Genomic DNA, 23,317 nt, shown 5'->3' with positions numbered 1-23,317 from the left:
GACAATAAGCTCAATGAAATTAATTCAACCAATAAATTATACCTGACCAGGAAGAGAGAGAGAGAGAGAGAGAGAGAGAGAGAGAGAGGTCAGTGGGTACAGGTGTATAAACCCCGTAACTGTCATTTCATCAACGGTTTAGCGCACTCCCCAAGAAATATTATCGGGGCTGCTCACGCAAAACGCTATCCATAGTGACTTATCCGAGGGCCCCTGGAGGCCTGGCGCGGTTCCCAAGCTACGAACAGCCAGGCCCCTTCTGAACTTTTCCAGAGCAACATCTGCAAAAGTGCAAGTTCAGAGCCCTTCCTGATTTTCCAATTTCTTTTAACAACTTCACAGGCAGGATGAAAATGTGCTGCTTTATGAATGAGAAGTTTCAGTTGCTGGGCTTGGCAGCAGAGATTTCCAAGAAACCCAGCCGTGAGGAGTGCCGCCTCACCGCGGACCCCTCCCCGTTTCCACTCACACATCCCATAAAACGAGGGGGCGCCGGGTTTCCACAGCCGCTCACAGCCACGGGACGGCCGGGAAAAACCAGAGAGAGACCCTCCAGTGCGAGGAAAGCACCCCCCTCCCCGCCCCCGAGACTGGAGGGACGTGGGTGCTTTCTCAGTTTGGAAGCTCTAGAAAACACACAGAACAAGCCTCAGAAGTGCTCCCCGCAAACACACAAAAGGGGCCGCTTCAAATAACCCGAGCATGGCTTCATGTGGAAAAAATTAAAGCTTGAAAATCGGGTCCATAAAACGTAAGGAGTCTTGGAAAAACAACCCCATTGCATCTCGCAGTCCTCGTTCGGGAAAATAGATAGATTGTTCTCGGACTCTCTTTTCTAACTGCGGCCTGTATACCAGCCGTGTGTGTTTTGGACCCTTTCCCATCCTACCATGATTTCCTGTCTAAGTCTGGGTCCCATGGTAACTGGAGAAATTTGGCGTGCCGGCCCCATACGCAACGACTGGCCGCGAGAGGGATGCCAAGCGGGTATCTTCTTCCATAACAAACGTCTCTCTCTCTCCTGGCTCTGTGGCAGGGTTACGCTCTTGCTCATAAACTCTTACGAATAAAATCTTCTATTTACAAGTGGATCTCCCACCAGCCCCTCTCACCCATCTCCCAGGGACACGAAAGCCTCTTACCAGACCCATGTAGTATTCAAAATTCCACGGCTCAGGGTAGAGGGGCTGTAAGGTTGCTGGGCTAAAAATCAATGGTCTTGCCATTAGCAGCATCGATCAGACCGTCAAGCCTCAGAGGGAAGGTAGGGGAGGGTCGGGGGAAGGGGGAGGGATCAACCAAAGCACGTGTATGCATGCATATAAGCCTAACGAATGGACACAGACAACAGGGGGGTGAGGGCATGGGTGGGGAGAAGTGGGGGGACAATGGGGCGATAAGGACACATATGTAATACCTTAATCAATAAAAAAAATTTTTTTTTTAAGTGTCAAGTAGTTGAGTCAATACAAAATCTCATTTACGGGGTTTACAGAAGTTATCTTTGGGAATGTGTCCCAAGGTCACACTGATGGGCGTCTCATGTTTTCGATGTCTGGGGGCTAATTTCTGTTTATCTCTCAGATCTCAACCCAAAGGACCCCACCCCTAGGCCTGTGATAACCCCAGGCCTGTGCCCCAACCTGGTTTAGGGGCCCTGGGCTTCCAAGGTTAGCCCATAAAAGGCTGTAGTACCAATGCGTTTTTAATTCTTGATTCCCAGCTCCTCCCTGAAGGGCAGGGACTGTAACTTTTCACCTGTGTGCTGACACAACACTTGACCTCAAGTGGGTGTTCTGAAATGGGTGCAGCACGGCCTGTGGGCAGACCTCGCCCTAGACCACAGCACAGTGCAGGGGACTGGCCTTCGCGACCTCACTCCGCCTCCCGTTTCTCCACCGGCACCCACCAGGGACAAGTTCTACCTTCTCGACGCGAGAAAAACCATTCAGATTAAGGTCAAAGGGACACATCATTCAAGTATGCTCCGCCCCCCCCACAAATTCCCCACCCCCCAACTCGATACTCATGCTCCTCCTCGACCTAAGGCAGTGGTCGGCAAACTGCGGCTCGAGAGCCGCGGTTTGCCGCTCTGTTAACTAATGAGTTTGCCGACCACTGGGATAGGGGCTCAATCACAAGGGACAACAGCAGCCTGTAATTATTGGAATCGAGAGTCTAGGTCAGTGGTCAGCAAACTCATTAGTCAACAGAGCGGCAAACCGTGGCTCGTGAGCCACAGTTTGCCGACCACTGACCTAAGGTATCGATTCAATGATAATTGGAGCATTTTAGGCAACCACAGTGGAGGACTGGTTTTTGTTGTTGTTTTGCTTGTTTTTGTTTTTAGGAAGTGGAAGAGGTGGCTACTCCCCTGCTTCTGAAACCTGGCACTTGGGCAAATCCCGTGTCCAGGGCACCCCCCTTCCTCCCCCCGCCCCCCCCCCCCCCCCCCCGCCCCCGGAGAGCAGGCCCAGCGCAGCCAGCTCTGCAGCAAGGCCTCTGTTGATTTTGCTAATAGAGCAAACAGACCCTCTTTGAAAGAGAAGCAAGGGCAGCAGAACTCTGCTTTCCTGCCCATTTCCTCTGCCTTATTAAGCAAGAAGAACTGGTTTCAGTAAGAAACCCTGAAAGCCACGGGTGGGACAATGGCAGAAGTGTGTGCGGTGGGTCCCAGGGCACGGAGGGCACGGGACACACAGGAACCCCAGTCAGCTCCAGGGAAAAGGTCTGCGCCTCCAGGTGAGAAGCAGGCAAAGGCTCTGAAGTCAAACACCACAACGATAAACAACGAACAGCTTTACCGATTACATGCTGTTCGCCAAACAGTTCACACGTGCTGTCTTGTTTACTGTCTCGTTTCTCTTAACGCAGCGACACGAGGATCGCAATGTTACATTTAAAAATAAAGAAACCGAGGCTCAGACAGGTTTGATAATGTACCCACCCCTAGAAGTTAAAAAAACACACACAAAACAACAGGCGAAACTAAGGGATGACGACAAAAGTCAGAATCAGGGAAGGGCCGTGAGGGCCTGTGCTGGGATGGGAGCGTGGTGGATCTCGATCCTGACCTGGGCAGGTTACACAGGTGTGCGCCTGGTAAAACTTCATCAAGCCGAATGACGTTTAAGATCCTGCACTTCACACGCGGCAATTTAAAATCAGGAAGAACAAGTCATGCCTCTACCTCAAACCACACAGTGAGGGGTCCCCAAATTGAAACCAGGTCTCCATCACTTCAAAACCTGTGCTCTCGCCCTGGCTGGTTTAGCTCCGTGGATATAGAGCGTCGGCCTGCGGACTGAAGGGTTCCAGGTTCGATTCTGGTCAAGGGCACATGCCCGGGTTGTGGGTTCGGTCCCCCGTGGGGGGCGTGCAGGAGGCAGCCGACCAATGGTTCTCTCTCATCACTGACGTTTTTCTCTCTCTCTCCCTCTCCCTTCCCCTCTGAAATCAATAAAAATACATTAAAAAACAAAAACAAAAACGCCCGTGCTCTTACCTCCTCTCCTCTGTGAAATTCAGAGGAGAGCGGAGGTCATGAGGATGGTTTGCACCCCGATGCCGGGGACCTGGATGCACACGGATGGTGTCTCAAATGCCCCCCAGCCTTCCCCTTTTTGTCAGGGGAGGGAACTCTGCAGGTAAAGCGAAGCCACAGGCCAAGGCCAGGCTCGCTGCTCGGGCGCGGCAGCGAAGGCAGAGAGGTCTAAGCTCAGACCAAGGCAAACACCACCAGGTCCAACCCACACGGTTCCTTCCCTGGGAAAGCCAGGCCCCTGGCGAGCACGAAGGTTCCTAACTCAGTTCTAATGAAAGCCTTGAGAGCTGGCACGGCGAGGGCACGAACAACCCCGTCTTTGTTCTTCTCCTTTTGACACACGGGAGCGTGTGCCCAAGCCCTGCATGGACCTAAGAACAAGGCACCTTCCACGTCCCTGCTGTCCCGAGGGCCCCGGGGGGAGGCCACTTGGCGGAGGCCCAAGAGCACAGGCTGGGGGTGTTGTGCACCGATGACAGGGAAGCGCCACGGCGTCGCTGGTGGCCTCTGGCGTGATCCAGGGGGTTCCCGGGATGATAATAACAATAAACAGATCAATACACCTACTGAGAACCAGCCGGACTTTAACTTCAGGTGCACACTTCACCTCCAAAGCAAAAGCGAGGGCCTCAACAGCCTCTACCTCTTAACCACATCCTCCTCTCGCCCCCAGCTCGTCCCTCCCCCTCTCCCCACACAACACAGCCAGCGCCGGGTTTCCCAGCCCCTCACTTTCTCCTCCACACAGTGCTGGCTGTGCCTGTGAGATGCCCTTCGGGACATTTTTCAAATTTAACCTCATAAAAACTGTATCCTGTTGGATGCAATCTCCTGAGACTGATCTACCCCCCTGCTTAAGGATACTGCTAAGGTTCATGCAACTCCTGGTTTTCCTCCCCTTTATCCATTGCCAGCTGAGCCCGGGTACCTGGTGAGCAGCTCTGCTTACATGTCTGCATTTCGCTTTTACACCCCCACAAGGCAGGTGTTGCTGTCACCCCCACTTTACAGAATAAAGGACAGAACAAGATGAACAGGCGGAGGGGCTTGCCGAGTATCACACTTTAAAAAGTCAGCGGAGCCGGGGTAAACCCGGATGTGTCGCCAAAGCCCCTTGATCTTCCGGCTGTAATACTCGGTGTGCTCACCTCACATATGAGTGGGCTCCCTCATCACACCACCAGGAGGGTCCCCAAAGACTGCCCCCCACTCCAAATAGTCGTCACTTCATCATCACCATAATGGCCGACATTCCGGCCACTTAAATACCAGGCACTGTTTCAAGCGTTTTAGACGATGTGCCTCGAGATGTTTCAGCAACCTGGCAGGCCTGGAAATGACCGAGTTAAGCATTTCCTGCCCGAGCTGGCTTGGCTCAGTGGGTAGAGCACCGACCTGCGGACTGAAGCGTCCCAGGTTTGATTCCGGTCAAGGGCACATGCCTGGGTTGCAGGCTCAATCTCCAGTAGGGGCATGCAGGAGGCAGCCGATCAATGATTCTCGCCCATCGTTGATGTTTCTATCTCTCTCTCCCTCTCCCGTCTTCTCTGAAATCAATAAAAATATATTAAAAAAGAATTTTCTGCATTTTAAGGAGGAGGAGGATATGTGTGGGCTCATGTAACAGGTATGTATGTATGCGCACGCATGTGCGTGCACACCCCCACCACACACACACACACACACACACACACACACACAGTCCTTTGGAGGGGTGAGGGGCCATCCTGAACATGGTGGAGGGCACAGCATGCCTAGCCAACAAAGCAACTCTTTGCGAAGAAGCGTCCGAGTTGCCCATTAACCAGGAGCGATCTGTCAGCGCCAGGGAAGCCGCACAAAGGACACGGTTTTGTCCGCCTGGGAGGTCCCGCCGAGGGGCCCACGGTACACAAGTGACCACACACAGTGCAATATCCTGGCCCCACACCCCTCCTTCGTCTCGGAGGCTGGTACCTCCCTCAGCAGACCCACCTGCAGAAGGGAAGTAGGGACCTCACCGTTTCTCCATGGCCTGGGCTGTCCTCCGACTTAAGCCCATCTCTGGTAGCAGCTGTGATGAAAATAGTCGGATTCCCTACAAATGGCTCCAAGCTATTTGGCTTTCCTTGCAAGGGGCAGATTTAGCACATTCTGGGTGTGGGCAAAAGAGTGGCAATTACATAACTGCATGGGCCTTTCACACCACAAACTAATCCTACAGAAACAATCCAGCTCTGATTACACTGTTGGGCTGGGTGGTGCCGGGGACACAGCCCAGACCAGCAGGAGGGCAGCGGGCTGGTGGTTACCTTGTAAGGTACTAAAATGACAACTGCATAGATTCACGCTCTTCACCCCCATCATCCCTGGAAAGGAAAAAACGAAGGGAAGGAGGGGAAAGACCACGTGGAGGCCCACGGTACACAATTTAACTTAGACGTTCACATGAAAGAGCGAAGATCCTCTGACTCACTTCTTCTGATTGACATACAATACACCCTCAGGTAGAAAATGCAAACGACACATGAAGGATGTGAAAGGACCAATACCATGGCCTGGACGCAAGGATGATGAGTGTGGCACCCACATTTTCTATCTGGGGGTTGCTATATGCCAAGCCCTGAGCTAACTGCCTTCCCCACCTCCCCCTGCCCCCATCCTCTCATTTAATTTCACAACTACCATGCTGGGCAAGTTCTAGTATTATCCCCATTTTACAGATGGAAAAATTAGGGCACAGAAAGGTTAAATAATTACCTGTACAGTCTAGGGAAGTGAGTAGTGGAGACAGGGTTTAGCGTCAGGTTCTCAGACCCTGAGACGCCCCTCTTGGCCCTTCTCTTCTCAGGGGACACTCCTTTCAAAGCCACCCTCTGCCAGGATCCCACTGAGGGCTCTCTTGGGCTCATTTCTCAAAGTGAAGGATGTGAAAGGACCACAGGGCATGGGAAGCACTAAAAAACCTTAACCTCTTGGGTAAAATTCCAATTCCAAGGAGCCACCAATTCAGGCAGTGGCTCTGCTGGTGGCAGCTGTCCAAGTGGATGCTGACAGGCCAGCTTCAGGCCAGACCCCTCTGAAAAGAGCTCACCTCCGGTGGTGGCAGGAACCGGCAGCTCCTGCATGAACGTGAGCTCACGAGTGCTCCCAGGTCATAGAAACCAACATCCTCTGGCTTATCAAGGGCCAATCAACAGCCAGGAGTCAAGGAGAACCTTGGAGGGGGAAAAGCAGGACTCAAGTCCAAGTCCTACTCAGTAGCAGCAACAGTAGCCACAGCACTCCCGGAAGCCCGATCCATCTTCCTGAAAATACCTGGTCGCAGCAGTGCCTACCTCTGGAGGGTACTGTCTGTATGGCTCAAGTGAGAGAATGCATAGAAAACTCTGTAACACATGTAAGCTCTTACGATGTGGCCAGCCCCCTGCAAAGTATTTTTATACATATTTGGTCACTGTGCTTAATCCTCACAAAATCCCTCCGAGGTGTTTCTAAATCACCATTTCCCTGACGAGAAAACAACTCCAGAGCGGCTGCGACTTGCCCGAGGCCGTGCAGCTTGGAAACCGTAAATCCTGAACCCGTGTTAAGGGTCCAGAGGTTAGAGCCACAAGAACCAACGGCCTTGTCTCCACTTCCATGAATCTTTTTGTTGCTGCAAACAGAGGCCTTGGAGCGAGCCTGGGGAATGGCTGAGATGTGGAGACCTGCGACAACCCAGAAGGCTGGCCCCGTGACCGCCCGCTGACCCCCTCTAAGGCGTGTGTCCCACGGAGCTGCTGGCGCTGATGGAGAAGTGCTGCGACCGTGTCGTCCAGTTGTGGGAGGCACCGGCCTCACGTGACGAGCAAGCACGAGAAATGTGACTTGCATGACGGAGGAAATGATTTTTTAACCTTACTGAGTTTTATTAAATGACCATGGAAAGAGCCCTCACATGGCTAGAGGCTTGCAGGATTGGACACAGCAGCCCCCCTCACACATGGCAGGTCAGGTCTCCTGGGCACCCACGCGGTGAAGGCTGCAAGGAAACCCGTACTTCCCAGGACAGGGCTTAGTGTGAATGAACCGCATGATAAATTCTCCTCGCCCCAGAGCAAGCATCCTTGCTGTGATCTTGGAACCTTCGTCGCTGGGAGAGAGAAATGGCCCGTTCTAACAGAAATGGCCCGTTCTAACACAAATGGCCTCGCCCCATTTTTTTTTTTCCTTTTCTTTGGAAAAGACAAAATTAAATGTGGAGAGAGCCCCCAATTACTTGGAAACGGCTGTCACTTTTTCTGGTGACAAACTCCCTTGGCGGATGATGGCATAAGGGCTAAAATCTGGCGGAGCGGAGAAGCCAGAAGAGTCAACAAGAAGAGGCCCAGCACTCTCGAAGGTGTCGTAAATGGAGAGGAAATAGACTCAGGGAGCTAACAGCTTCCAAACGCTCTTCCTCTGGAACTATTTTAAGCAGCCAACACAGTCTCTCGGAGGTTATTTTTTCATTCACACCCACAGAAGAGAAGCTTCCAGGGTTATCTTTAAAACACGCAGAGAAACAAATACCCACGCCTCCGCAGCCCGCAGGCCGGCCAGGTTGGCCGCCCCACTGGGCGATGTTACTATTTTAAGGCACCTAAATGGCTCGGTTGTTCGGACGCAGTGAGGGACGAGCTTGCTTCAGCTCCTCTCACCCATTCATTTCTCCGCTCAGGAAATCGCTGCATACACTTCATCCCCACCCAGGCCACTCCGGAGGACAGGAGCAGGGGAGGACAGAGGCGGCGGGGCGAATGAGGACTCCTGGAGCCCAAGAGACCTCGGCTTGAATCCTGCTGTCATTTACTGGTGATGTCCCCTGGTGGACTTCTCTGAGCCTCAGTTTCTGCAACTATAAAATGGGAGTAAAAAACCCCACGTGCCGCACAGGGCGTGTGCCTGGGTGCTCTGTAAAGGCTCATGGTAGGTATGCGCTGGCCCTCAGAGTCGAGAACTCAGATGTCTTGGTTTCTCCGGCTTGGGGGGGGGGGGGGGAGAGGGGGGCGGGGGGGGGGGGACACAGCACGCTGGAGGTTAGGGAATCTGGAGTCAGGCTGCCTGGGTTCGATTACAGTCTCTACCTCGTATTGGCTGCGTGACCTTGAGCCTGTTCACCTCTCCATGCCACAGTTTCCTCTTAAAGATGGAGTTAACAGTACCCACCGTATTTACCTGTAGGATGAGTACATTATACAGTGCCACTGCCGTTCTAGATCTTTCTCTGCCCTTTCCATGCAAACCTAACGAATCAGGCTTCTCTTGTGTTTCTTCCGTGATCCCTCCAGGTGAGCGAGCCAGAGCAGCACAGCTGTGAGGGGGGGACAGTCACTCCCCGCCCCCGCCCCCGCCCCGTGGGGCAGAGATGAGCGCTCCTGAACAATGACTCTTTCACCACTAGTAACAGCGAATGTCTGAGCACCCTGAGCCCAGACTCCCCCAAGAACTCGACCCACATGGTCTGGGCCCCATTCCAGACCGTACAGATCAGAATTTCTGGAGGCGAGGGCTTAAGACACACACACACACACACACACACACACACACACACACAAACAACTTTTTTTTTTTTTTTTAACTCTCTGTGTAGAGAGTTCATGTGAATCCAGGGTTAAGAGTCACTGAAACAACTCTGTGAGACAGGAACCAGGTCAACCCATTAAACCGAAGAAGAAAACGTGGTTCAGAGACTAAGCAGCTGGCAGTCAGGCCATGGTAACCCTCCCGTGGCCCACCCCTGAGCCAGCCTGGGTCACCATTCCCCTTCTGAGCAGCCGAGGCCAAACCAGCATCAAGCACTTGGATACTCCCAACGCCTTTCCGAGACTGCCCCAGGGCCCCCCGGCCTTCTCCCAGCACCCACCAAGGCTCTCCTGGCTAAGTTTCTGACCTAGACTTGACATCCAGGCATCCGAAGCCGCCTGAAAGAGGCGTCTCGCCTTCCCAGAACTGAAGGACACACGCACAAAGTCCCAGGGGTCCAGAGAACAACTGGGCCCAATTAAACAGACCCCGGGCTAATGACAGGAAACCACAGATTTGATGACCTCCATTAGAGGCTGCTGGCTAGAAAGCAATATTCCGAGTCTCTGAAGGCCATCAACCAAAGAATTATAAGGCTGAAAATTAAATCTCTCCTGCCCCAGGCCCTACCCAGGCCTGCTGGACCATGCCTACCCTCGGGTAGGACCAAGGAGGGCAGTGCTTCAATCCATCATATGATTAAGCGCGTTCAAGGAGCCCTTTCCTCCCAGCCGAGGAGACCTGGAGGCCAACCTCCTTCTAGACAACTCTCTCTCTATTAACACATTGCAGACGGATCACGAGAATTCTCACTGCATATGACAGTGTTTTACAATGTATCATACTTTAAAAAGATATTAGCTTGTCAGAACATACAATAAAATAACTTTAAAATGCGATGGGTATTTAATCTTAAAGTGTGCCTTTTACACACTTACGTAAAATGTTTTTCGTACTCATTCAATAGAAACTTACCTGGCCACTGGGTAAAGCTAGCAATGAAACTACTGGTCTGCAACGTGTGAAGTTTGAGACAAGCAACCAACTTCGCACTCGGGCCTCTGGCTCAATCCTGTGTCTTCCTTACATGGCTGTTCCCCTTTCAGTCAACGGCCACTCGTTCTTTTAGTTGCTGAGACCATGACCCTTGGTGTCATATGAGTTCCTCTCTCATCCCTTCCAAGTCCAAGCGGTTGACACCTGGTCCAAGCCTCTGTGCTCTCTCACCTGGATGATTGCAAAGCCTCCTGAGCGGTCACCTTGCTGCCACTCAATGCTACAGTCCCGTTCCACCACAGCAGAGAGGGTGAGCTTGCTTCAGTGCAACTCAGATCAGGCCACCTTTGTGCTGAAGGCTCTCCGGTGGCTCTCAGCAGAACTCAGGATCAAAGCCAAGGAACCTCATGATGGTCAACGACGCCCCACCTGACGAGTCACCCCTCCATTCCCTCTGCAATCGCATCTCCTACTACACTCCCTGCACCCCACGCTCTCCCCACCCGCCACCCTGGCGTCCCTGAACCCACCAGGCCTGGCTGTCCCCTCTGCCCCACGCTGTCTCCCCGGCCGGGCTGGCCTCACTGTGAGTCCTCCAGCGTGCCTTGCTCTTCCTCATTACCCATCGGCCTCACCCTCCTCGCCTTCGCGTCTCTTTCATTCACTGTTCTATCACCAAGACCTGGACGAGTGCCCGCTGCACAGCCAGTCCTCAGTAAGGATCTGCTGAATGGGCAAGTAGATGTACCCCAAACTAAAACTCGGGGCCTCTCCCCTGTTCATCTCCAGAACCTCCCGCTGTCACCACCATCCGTCTCCTCTGAGATCCAGGTGGTGGGAAACAGAGTGGCCCTTCCTGGGATACTTCACAGGCACCCACCGGACAGGCGGGGCTGCTGGGAGGCCTCTTCAGAGGCAGCTTCCCCCGCCCCGGGGGCCCTCGCACCTGCTACCGAGTTGGGTCCCAGCACAGCTCTGGCCTGCCCGCCCGGCCTGGGAGGACTGAATCCAGAACAGCTGCGAGCAGCTTCCTTCCAAACGGTGTCCCCCGTGCAGCCTGACTTACTCAGCGGCTGAGGTGCGTTTAAAGCAGCAGCACCAGGCCCCTGGTTTGCACGGAAACCACTGTTTGGGGCTGTCTGTTCTGCCTTCTCCAGGCCACCTTCTTAGTTCTCAACATGGGGACTCCCTGGGAGGGTGGGTGCGCCGTGGAGAAGAGGGATGACGAGCCACCCCCCTTTACCGAGCCTGCCATGGGGACCTCCCCCAGCCCCGCTCTAACGTGGTGACTGTGAAGTGACGAGGGCTCAGGGCCCATCCACCTCGAGCTCCACGTCTCAGGCTCAGAGTCCCTGGCAGCCTGTCCCCCTCATTCATTCGGCTTCCCTCCTCTTTGAAAAAGTGGCCCTGCCAACTGCAACAAGCAGCGTTTAAACACGTCCCGCTGGGCTCCCCAGCCCTGCCTCCCGCATGCCTCACAATGCCTGTCTCTGTCCCACACGGCATAGAGAAGGGTGTAGCATGTTTAATTTTTTTTTTTTGAGCTGCTCCCCTGCTATAAATACCCGAGTCTGGGTAGGCGGGCTTCAAACACCGGCGGGATGAAGTCACCTCGGAGCCAATCTCACCGCAGCGCAGGCCTGCACGCAGCTGTCGAGCGCCCAAGCGTTAGGTCGGCCAAGAGTGGACAGAACTCATCCTTCTGACGAGGGGCGGGGAGGGGGGGACTCTAAGTACAATAATCACAGTTAATCCCAATATAAAAAAGGATGGCGTTTAGTCCTACGACCCAGCCAGGTCTTGGGAGAACACGGCCAGCTCCATCTGGGGTGTTTCTTTCCCAAGGATACTAATGACAGGGCTCGGCTTCAGGGAAATGATTTCACAGTGTCCATGTGGGGTCTCGAAACATTATCAGAGACAGAAGGGCCCTTGGAGGATCTGGCCCAACCTCTTCACACCACAGAGGAAGGAGCAGAGAGCCAAGGCGATGCCGTTCTTCTCTCCGGGTCATAGAGAGGCCAAGTTCCGACCCAGAACTTTTGGATCCAAATTCTTCGCTCTCTGAACCGACTGTCCCAGACGCTTGTGCACACCCCCTCGGGGGGGGGGGGGGGGGGGTGAGCCTCGGCTTGTGTTTATTAACAACTCTCCTAACAGCAAATATCGATTTTCGTATTTTAAAAGATAGAGACTTAAGTTTTTTATTTTTATTTTTTTTTAAGTTTTCCACAAAAGGTTGGCCTCAGTTTTAGGGATGATTTTCATGCACTGAAAGGCCCATTTAGACTCTTCGTGGTCCAATTTAAACTCCCCCACCGCTAACCTTGTATCTGTGGTATTTCCAAGTTCAGCTTTCTTGTTTAATTTTTCCATCGTGGGCCTGACCCCGCCCCTCAACCTCGGCTCACTTTGAGAAATTATGAACCACAAACGACTGCAGATGTATTTTTGCAAAATGTTCAAGATGTCCCTGTTTCAAGTGACAAGAAAATGCCTTTGTAACAGTAGGGTCAGGAAAAGGACTAACACCCAGGTTATGAGCTAAGCCAGTGACGATCTCTCACATGTTATTCCTGTCGGTGGAATTCTGCTGGATCCTAAGAAGTCCAAGCCCGGTGGCACGTGCTACAAGGTGGGTCCGCAATCGGGAACATTTAGCATGACTGAGGTCCTTGTTATCAGTCCTCTGGGAACACCTTCGCCGAGAATTAGAAAGTGACTCATCCTCCCTGAGAACTGAGCTGCTCTTTCCAAAACTCAAAACTGGAACCTGAATGTATCAAGTCGGTCTTATACACAAAGAAGGTTCTGGGGCCCTCGCACTGCATCCTGCTTTCTGTCCCTTTCCACCTCCATGTTCGAGACTCCTGGCTTTGGCAAAAGTCCATCCGACGGCCTCATTTAATGAGTTTGTCAGCCCCGAGCTTCGTCCCGTTCGGGGGCTGCATTGGCCTGAAATGCTAACATTCGGGGCCCTGGAAGAAATGCCGAGTCAGAAGCCAAAGTCAGCAGACGCAGCAAAGCTGATCGAAGCCTCGCTCTCCGTGCCCTCCCCACCCGAGTCTGCTCGGTGAGAGCCTTCTGTCATTTACTGGCGTTGCCAGGACAGCGGGCTGGGGCATTTTTGAGGTCAAGCTTTCAATCAACAAGAGGGGTGATGGGAGGTCTGGGACTGTGGTTAAGATGAGCTGGGGAGCAGACGCACTAAATTTCTGAATTATAAAAATAAGTTTTGGAAAACTCTCTTCCTGCACTCTGGCAGGCCTCGCAACATCTGGATAAAAGATGTGGGAAAGTTTTTCCTTCGACTGTCTTATCTGCCCTGCTCCTCTGCCTTGTGAGGCCTGGACCTTCCAGCCCAACGGGGTAACTTGCTGTTTTCCAAAACACACACTTTGGCTCCAGGTCTTTGCTCACACGGCTTCCCTCTTTCTGGAAGCCTCCCTGCTCTCTGCGCCACCTCCCTTCCCTGTCACAGCTCCGCCGGCCCCAATCCCACTGCTCACGTGCCACCTCCTCCCCGGAGCCCACCCCGGGCTCCTGCCTCCCTTCCGAGCTCTCCAGGCTCTGAAAGCTTCAAGGTCCCCATGGACGGGATGGACATTCTATCTACCACACAGAGGGGCGTGGGAAGAGGAAATGAAATAGCCGATGAAAAGCAGCCGCGATGGGCAGGGGCACATAGGCAGTGCAGGTTGTCGGCACTACCCCTGGCGTCTGAACGCAGGGACCACACACTTCCTCGTTAAGGACCCATGCATGTGCTTTGCTTTCCCTACTAGATGCTCAGCTCCTTGACAGGCAGGATCCGAGCTGGTCCTCCTCCAGACGGTCTCCACGGCCCCGCATGCCGCCGGCGCTCGGTAAGTGGTTGATTAATGTGGCCAGCGTGGCATTTCCCAGGCTCACGTGGGCCGTGTTTCTTAAGCTTCTCCTCCCAGATCGGCATGCAGCTCCAAATATACCGCCAAAGTTGCAAAACCATGCAGGCCCTTTTTTTAAAACAAGCAAGACGACCACAGAGTGTGTTTACGTGACAGGCCAGCAAAACACAAAACACCTGCCGTCCTGGGGCTCCGGGCTTGGCAGCTGCAACAAGCGGGGTCCGATATCCACCCCGGCTCCCTGGGGCCTGGGGCTTCGGGTTCGCACTGTCGCTATCATCCTGGCGGGGAGGGCACGGGCTCGGAGGGAGGGGCCTGATCTCAGGGCCCCCTGCCAGCTGCTGCTTCCTTGTGGGGGCCACCGAGCCATAAAGGAGCAGGGTGCTTTTTCCGGAGTCCGCAACTTCCTCCTATTCGTCACCAAGGAAAGCCTTGTGACGAAGACTCGTCACCCTGGGATTTGGGTCATGATCCTTCCCTGCACTGGAGACTCCCACTGTGGCAAAAGCAAGCACGACCAGTGCATCCAACACAAGTTTGCAAAAATACAGCAATAATTCGAATTAGCATTTTGTGCGCCAGGCACAGTGCAAGGCCCCTATAGAGACTCGTTAAGTTCTCACAACCATCCTATGAGTTGGGTATTCTTTCTAGTCCTGCTCTAGGGCAGTGCTTTTCAACCAGGGGCGATGTTGCCCCCCAGGACACGTGTGACATGTCTGATGGTCAAGACAGGCTTCAGAAGAGGGAGGGGCCGGGATGTTGCTGAGCACCCCACAAGGCACTGGACAGGCCCACGGCAGAAAGGATCCAGTCCAAAATGTCTGCAGTGACCAGGCTGAGAAATCCCGCTACAGAGGAAGCAACTCCCGCACAGACGTTAAGCCACCTGCCCAGGGTCACACGGCTCAGGAGGGAGGGAGCCAGGAATGACGCTCCTACTGTGAGCTCTGAACTCTAAACCGGCAGCGGCGCTAACCTCCCCCGAGCACTTCGTATGCACCAAGCACAACCGTCCTGACCCCTCATTTCGTGGTGGAAAAATGGAGTGACTTGCACTTTGGGACCTAACACAGACTTCATAAAGGCTTTTTTGCCAACTCCAGAGCCAGAGCTCCCGAGACCAGGGGTGTGTCCACCTTCCCGGAGCTGACTCGCCCCTCGGGGAGAAGATGACCACAGTGGAGTCTGCAGCCTCTCCATTCACTGAGCTTACTCACCACCCAGCAGCTGACACTCGCAAGGCCCTCCCTGGGCAGCAGAGCTCCCTGCCCCCTCAGGAGCAACCATAATGGCTCCTCAAAATCAATGCCACCTCCAGGGCACACTCTGGGACGGCCGGCAAGCAACACTGAAACAGCAGCACAGCAGCCTTCGGAGGAAGGCTGGTCTTCACTGTGGTTGTGAAGATTCACTGGGCTACTGGATTTAAAGGGCCCGGGCACAGCCAGCCATGGACAAGATCTATAATAAATCCTGCTGTTGCTATGAGTTTGACCCTCACCTCCATTGGAAGAGGGTCAAATGCTGTCCTGCTCTTCACCACCTTTGTTTTCATGATTCTTCACACACACACACACACACACACACACACACACACACACAACCAACACAAGCCTGGGGCTTGAGCAATTGAGCAATGTGGGACTTGGTTCTGGCCCGGCCATGACCGAGCTGTGAAGTCGGGGCTCCCGGAGACCCTTCTGTGAGAGGGCATTCCATTCACTGGGTTTTTGTGGGGACCCGGTGAGAGCAGAGATGACAAACAGTCCGAGGTGTTGCACCAAGACGGGACCTGTTATTATAGCTGTAGAAGCGTGGACACAGAAGCCAAAGCATCCACCCACTGTCCAAACCTTATGAGGCAGATGCTGATGGGGAGGTGGGATAAGGACCAACCCGGGCATTAGCAGCCAAGTGCCTCTGGCTTGTTTCAGACCCTGGGGTGCTGTTGCTGCGCCCCGGCATGTCGCAGCGGTGGAGTGCCTCGGTTCTGTTCTCAGATTGGAGGCAGGTGGGGAGGAACACAGACACGCCTCCGATGAGCAATAGTCAGCAGCAGAATTGCCCTCTGGGGCAGCTCTGCAGGCAAGGAGGGACTGGGATTGCTATTCTTAGGGAAACTGACTGCTTCTGATTTTCAACTCAACCCTCCCGTGGATTTGTCATTGGCCTATTAGACTTCGATGAAACCCCCACTTTGGGCATCTCACACTGAAGGCATCCCCCTCACCATTTACACTTACTCATCACAGCTGGCCTGGGGTACCCTGCTAGAAATTAGGATATCAAAAGGCTGAATGATGTCTCTGTGGTTTGGGTACACCGCCCCCCCCCCAACTCTACCTCTATTCATCAAGAATGTGACATTCCCTGCCAGGGTGGAAAGCAGGGAAGGTTCTTCTAAGGGGTAGAGGGGCTTTCAAATTCAATTTCTGGAATTAAACGTTCTGTATGGGATGCGCCATCAACTGCCTAACGTTTATGGAGGATCCACTCTGCCCAACAGTGGGAGGTACAGGGAGGCATGACGCCCATGAGCTCAGTCTGATGCAAGAGACAGACAGACACAGCAGGAAATGGTTCCAGAATGCGCTCTGGGTGCCGTGGAGATGCCAGGAGAGGTGGCTCTTCCGGGCAGGGGTGGAGTCAGGGAACGCTCCCTAGAGGAAGCAGAACCCCACCTGTTCCTCTAACTGCATAAGGCTGAGTTGCATTTCTCAGACATTCAAGCCGGGGGGGGGGGGGGGTGATAAGTTTTCATTTCCAAAGCTTGCTCTGTTTCACTTTTACACTCCTTCCCCCCATCCTTGGCTTCAATAAAATAGTCCGAGATGGGAAACTGGCCTCCTCCCTCAGCTACCCAGGTGTGGAAACTGATTAAACAACAACTAGCAGCTCCCTTCACCCTTGGTCCTCCTGTTGATGATCTCAGTGGCAATCCATCCCATAATCTCCTCGCTAACTGGGTCCTACAACTAGGAGAGTTTTCATCCCTGTTAGAGATGCAGCCCTTGTATGCCTCGGCTGCAGCCATTTGTAGGATTTGCCTCAGCTGATAACTGAATAGTTCAGGAACGTTCTGTCACGACTTTTTGCCTAGAGGTACTGAGACAGCAGTAGTTTTGATATATCGCCTATTGCTAATGAAACTGCAGAGACGCCTGCCATGGTTGGCATTAAATTAGCCCCAGTCACATTATCCTGTTTCCTTGGCCTTTTCTCTCTCTTTCTTTCTTTTTTTAAAGTAACACTTACTGATAAAAGAGCATATCCCTATTTGTTTATTTTCTGTCTTCTCCACTAGTTTGTAAGTTTCGTGAGAGGAGGACCCTTTCTCTCTCTTCACCAACTTAATCCACAGCACTTTTAACAGTGGAGGGCACAGGGCCAGGGCTCAATAAATGTTTGTTGAGTGAACTGTTGTTATTCACTGAGCATTTACTAGGTGCTATGATCTTTAAATCTCTGATCTCACCTAATCCTCATGCAAACCTCGAGTTAGGTGCTGTCATTATCTCCCATGTTACAGATAACAAAATTGAGGCTTAGAATGGTTAAGACGTTTGCCCCAGGCCACTCATATAAATGGCAGAGATGAGCTTTGAACCCTCACTGTGATCCCAAAATCTGCACTCTTTGCCACTCATGCACATCCTGGTTGCTGTGTTGGAGTAAGACTGTTCTCACCAAAAATCCTATCATTTAACCCGGAGCCTCAGAATTGAAGAGAACTTTCTCAAGTGCCCTGCGAACTCATAAAAGATGAGAAAGAAAAAACGGCCAAGAAGGAACCCAGAAGTGAGGCCCAGCATCCAACTCGCATACAGGGATGAGAGAGTGAGAGGGAATGAGAGGGGTTTCTGTATTCTGCCAACTCCGTCTTTATAAATACAACTCCATTCCAGTGGATTCTCCACCTCCCATAAGGAAGCCGCAAAGATATCATCACTTAATGGCACTGTCCTGGGAACACGGACATCGATACCAAGTGAGCAAGTGACATATAATTCCCTGCTGCGCTATGAGATCATGTTTTATAAACACTACAGGACTTTTATGGCCCATCTCGGGGTGAGCAAACCATATTTGCCCAGCACTCTGAGTAATAGACAGGCATAGGGCCCTTAAAGTCCTGGTTGGAACACATTAAAAGTTTAAGAGCCCTATATAGCTGAGCCCAAGGCATGTGCCCATGCTATAGCATTAGCAGGCACAACAGCAATAAACGCATAATTTCAAGGGAAGACCAGTAGGACCAGAAGATGAACCAGCCCTCTCCCTCCCATGGGCAGCCATTCCCCACTTAGTCTTCAGCTGTGTCAAAGGGAACCTTGCGGGCCTTGGGCTTATTTTTGCGTAAAAAAGGTTTGGATCTCTCCGTGTCTTTCCTCAGCAGTTTAAGCTTCCCCTCTGAAGTCAGCTTTCAGGCATAAGTAATTCATTGCTCCGCTACGAAACATTCATTTCACTTGGTCTACAGAGACTCAATAAATCAGCCTAGTTATTGTTGACGGAGGCCACCTCCAGGTTTTCATGTATAAAGAATGAGCATCCATGTTACTAAGTGGAAATGAATCGTCACCCCGCCTGCAAGGGAGTTCCCTGGGGACCAGGGTGTGCACAGAGGGACATGCTTGCTCGGGCCGTCCAGGGAGCTGTGCTGTCCGGACCAGCATCACTTAAGAAGGATTGCTTGGGGTAGGGGAGAGGGGTAGGGAGGAGGTCAAATCGAGAAAATCCCAAGGAGTGGTGACACTAGATAAAAAACGGCCCTTTCATGGATGATACCCATGTTTTAGCCATTTCTGGTCACTCTGCATTTTCAGGGGACCCTAGAGAGGCAACTGCCCTTACGAGCCTCGATCTGTCGTTAGAAACCCCAAGAAGTTCCTGGAGCTGCAGGGCGCCAGCTGGTTGGTGAAGGGCATGTGTCTGTTTTCTTTTGTTTGTTGGGCACCTATCAGTCCACCTTCGTTCTAGTTTGGTTTATGGGGTTAGGGCCTCAGTCTTCTCTCCGAGGAGTCTTTACTTCTTTGACTTTCAGCCCGGGCCTCCCCTCAGCCAGAAGTTCAGAACTCTTCCCCTGGGCTATGACAACTGATGGAAATCCCCCTGCCCTCCACACTTCCTCTCGGGGAGGTGTTCCCTGCCTTGATGCCACAAACCTGGAGGGCAAAGCACAATTAGCAGCTGTGATATCATCAGCTGAGATTCCGGACTGACCTCAACTCTGACCTAAGAGGAGGAAAATTAAAAGGCAAACGCTCTTCCACTCCAGGCATCTCTGGCCGTGCCGGAATTAAAAACAAAACCAATGAAAGTCAAAGTCAGCCATGCTAACACCTACAGACTGGCCTACAACGAGGCCTAAGAAGTCGACTGCTCTCCTTGGAATTGGGGCTAATAAAAACAAAGCTCTTTCCTTTTCTCCAGTGGCTAAAAGCTTGAACTCTGGAGCCTGCCTCGGTTCACGTTCTAGCTCTTGTCACTTAACATCTGTGTAATCTTAGGCAAATTACTTCACTGCTGGGTACCTTAGTTTCCCCATCTGTAGAATGGGGATAACACTATAGGTACTCACCTAATAGGGTTGCTAGGATGACCCGAGTTAACGTATAAAGTGCTAAGAATAGAGACGGGAACATTAAGTGCTAATTTTAAATTTTAGCTAGTATGCTCAGGTTAAACCAGGTTTAAATGTAACTCCCTGTATGCCTTTTCCAGTACCCACCGGACCTCTTCCACTGAATGCTCATTTGCCACCGAAAGCTGCCCCCCCAAACGGCCTTCCAATCAGGTTGCTAGGATGACTAGCCATAGTACCATTCTAAATAATTTATGGTTTGCTGACTCCTGAAATAGGAGTCTGCTAGGCAGTTTGCTGTGGAGCGTGTCACACCCTAACCTTGCTAGGGAGAAGGTCAAGTACTTCCCTTCCACCCTTTGCAGGAAGCCATGTCATCATCCTTCAGAGAAATTCAACTACCCCATGGTTTCTTTCCCCGTCTTGACACCAAGCCGTTGCCCATCCCCCATCCCTTTTCCCCATCGCGTGGTTTACTGGGTCCTCTGGGTTCATGTTTCCTTCAGAAAAACCCTTAAGACTGTGCATTTAGTACAACACAGGGCTTTAATCAATTGCTCACTTGGGTGGTGACAGCTTGGAAAGTCAGGCCCTGTGAGCCAGTGGATGGTTCCCTTCCTGGGAAGAGGATCCAGGAATCCCCGGATTCCATCACCCTGGGCGCACACAGGGTTAAGAACCCACCACTACGCTGGGCATCCTTCAGCCCAGCAAAGTCCAGTTAGGCAGCACCGGTCCGGGGCTGCCTGCTCCCTTCCTCCCACCCCACTTATCCAAGGCTCAGGTCTTAAGAGTTCGGACCCTCTGGCTGCTACGAATAGGCGGGAGAGACCCGGAGGGCAGAACCAGCTGTCGGGAAAGACGCCACCTATAGGTCCCCTCCAGCATGGCAAAGAGCGCAGGGCTGTAAGCGTCCCTTCAAGAGGGGTTCAGAAAGGGCTTGGTCAGGAGGCTCAACTCGCGAACGGCTCCCAGAAAGTGACACAGGGTGGAGATCAACCCTCCAAAAGTCTGTCGCCAGAAGCACAATCTCGGGCAAGGGCCCTTGAATGAACTCGTCCATCCACAGATCAAACGCTTTCTCTCGGGCCCTGGCACGCCCACCAGCTTCCTCCTAAAATATTCACCCCCCGGGTCTCTCCCACCCTAACCCCTCGGCGGGGCCGGCGCGCTTACCGTTGGCGTTCTTGCCGCAGATGAGGTGCTCGTAGGGCTGCAGGACGCCCCAGAGCTCCGCGTCGTTGTTGATGACCATCTCCAGGGCCTCGGCGGACACCTCCCCGCCCCCGGCCCCTCCCCCGTCGGGGCTCTGGCTGGCCAGCACGCGGGCCCTGATCTCCTCCACCAGGTTCTCCATGCACGCCGTCAGCGAGATGGCCGCGTACTCGTGGATGCGCACGGAGATGCGCGTGTCCACCATCCAGCGGAAGAAACGGCCCACGGAGAAGGTGAGGCCGCAGCGCGCCGACTTGCCCCGGCGCAGCCCGTCGCCCGCGCTCATGCTGTACAGGGACAGCGCCTTGACGGCGGCCAGCGCGCAGCTCTCGGCCAGCGCCCAGCTGTGCACCAGGCGCACCGCGCTCTGCACCTCGAAGCGGGTGCACTTGGCGTGCAGCACGCTCAGGCGCTGCGCCTCGCGGGCCACCCGGATGAGCGCGCGGCGGAGCAGCCCGGCCAGGCGCCTCACCGCCTCGGCCGAGAAGAGGGGCAGCCGCCGGCCGCCGGCGCCTTTGCGAAGCACCCGGGCCACGTCTCCCTCGGTCCAGGGAAACTCCTCCAGCTCGGGGAGGCGCGGGCAGCGCGAGAAGAGGTCGGCCACTTCGGGGTCCTCGGGCAGCACCGTGTTCACCGTGTCCCAGCTGTTGTGGCGGCTGTTCATGGAGCCCGAGTAGCACCACCAGGCCGCCCCGCGGTGCTGCTGCGCCGAAGAGTTGAGCGCCTGCGAGTTGGACTTGGAGGACGAGAGGCTGAGGGAGCGGCACGAGTCCCCGGCCCCATACCCGGAGTCCAAGGTCAAGTCCTCCAGCGTCTTCAGAGTGGAGCTGTACGTCCCGGCCATGGGGAGCTTGCCGGGGGCGGCCTCGCCGAGCGTGGGGGCGCTCACAACTCCATGCTCCCTTCTCCAAGTGGCAGAAACAAGCTCTTCTAGACTCTCCGGGGCGCCCTCCTTCTCGACGCCGCGGGACTCGGCGGCCGCATCGCCCGCCCGCCCGCCCGGCGGCCGCGGGGAGGTGGGCGAGATTCGCCGGGGCCGGGGCCCCACGCGCCCGGCGTCTGGACGCAACGCTGTCACAGGAACGGCCCCCTCCGCTGCTCCTCAGCACTCGTCCTTGTTCACCTCAACTTCCCGCAAACGGAGCGTCTGTCCCCGCAGACAAGGAACCCCGAGAGAACAGGGCGGCGGCGGCGGCGGGAGGAGGCGGCTCTCCGCGCGGCGCGAGTCCGGGACCAGCCGGCGAGGAAGCGCCGGGCAAACTTCTGCGGGGCGCGGGCCGCCTCACAGCTGGGTACCTCGCAGCCGCCGGCATGCAAATAACTCGGGGCGGCCCGCCAATCATCGGCCGCTACGGGCAGGGGCTGAACCAATGATCTCTCAGAGGGGCGGTCACTATGTAGATTTCACGCCGCGACGAGTGAAAACCCTGGGAGGCGGAGGCGGGGCCGGAGGCCGAGAGTCGGGCGCCGCGGCCGGGCTGGCGGTGGAGGAGGGGGGAAGAGAGAAAGAGAGCGAGAGGGCGTGCGGGAGGTGGAATGAGGGAAGGAGTCTCGGGAACTGACGATTCAAAGAAACATTGAAAAGAAAAGCCACTGTGCGCTGCCCGCCTTCCTACCGCCCAGGGATGGCGTTCGCAGCTCCTTGTTTTCAGGTCCTGTGCAGCCGAACCCCGGCGCCAGCGTTTGCAAGGGTGGGGTCTGGGGTGGGGTTGGGAGACCGGAGAATGGGGGAGGGGGGTCCAACCCAGACGCTCCACTTCTCTTCCAGACTTTCTTCCAAGCCCCTCCCGTTTTCTGAGACGAAACTCCAGCTGCGTTTGGAAGGAGGTGGGGCGCCCCTGCTTTTTCCGCCTCCCAAATCCGCCAGGTTCTTTGCGTTGCTCTATCTAGGCTCGATCCAGAACAGAATCTCTCCTAAACTTGGAACCTGATAAATGGACGGGCTGCAGGAGGTCTCTGATCCACCCGCCCTCACTTGAAATTACACACGCAGTTTTCCGAGTATTGCTCCGGGGAGAGGGTCCCAGGAGTCCGTACCTCCCCTGCTACATCTATCTGTACCATGGTGCTCGCTGTCGGGTGCGAATGTCGAGTATGTGTGTGTGTGTAGGGTTATTACAGGAGGAATGAGAAGGTGAGACATGTCCCTAGCACTGACTTGAGTTCGAACACCTGGCTGAATGCACCACCTCTAAATGGTGCGCCCATGGGCGCTTGAACCATATGTCCCCTCAGGGCTTGGTTTTCTCGGGGTGGGGGAAGGCGAGGGTGGAGGGGGGCAGGGTGAGTGCTGACTTCCCAGCAGCGCCGTTGTAAACCTGTCTCAGGGCGTCTGCAGAGGCGGCCAGTCAGCGCGCTATTGGTTCTAGCAGATTCACGCCCAGTCCACTCCGTCCGGCTGCTGCCCAGTAACTCTCCACATACACGTGCACGGACGTGCGTATGCCCCATCCCGGGGAACCGCAAAAGGAGATGGTGCAAGCGTTTCCCCCAAGTCAACCTTCGTGCTCCTGAATGGCGCCTTTGTGCTGTATCTTGCACAGTTCTGACCTTGGGCCGTGA

General features: G+C 54.1%; 1 protein-coding gene across 1 annotated transcript in view; it reads right to left on the bottom strand.

Moving 5' to 3' along the window:
- The window catches only part of ABTB2 (ankyrin repeat and BTB domain containing 2), a 141,068-nt gene extending 119,041 nt beyond the window's left edge, over positions 1-22,027 (bottom strand). The window contains exon 1 of the mRNA XM_008146818.3: positions 20,717-22,027. Within this exon, the coding sequence (XP_008145040.2) occupies positions 20,717-21,599 (883 nt within the window). The 5' untranslated portion in view covers positions 21,600-22,027. The remainder of the gene's footprint in view (positions 1-20,716) is intronic.
- Between the last annotated feature and the right edge of the window lie 1,290 nt (positions 22,028-23,317).

Source organism: Eptesicus fuscus, chromosome 13 (genome assembly GCF_027574615.1).
Source record: "Eptesicus fuscus isolate TK198812 chromosome 13, DD_ASM_mEF_20220401, whole genome shotgun sequence".
Taxonomy (NCBI): Eukaryota; Metazoa; Chordata; class Mammalia; order Chiroptera; family Vespertilionidae; genus Eptesicus; species Eptesicus fuscus.
Note: the sequence above shows the minus strand (reverse complement) of the source record. Positions and strands in the feature narration are given on the sequence as shown.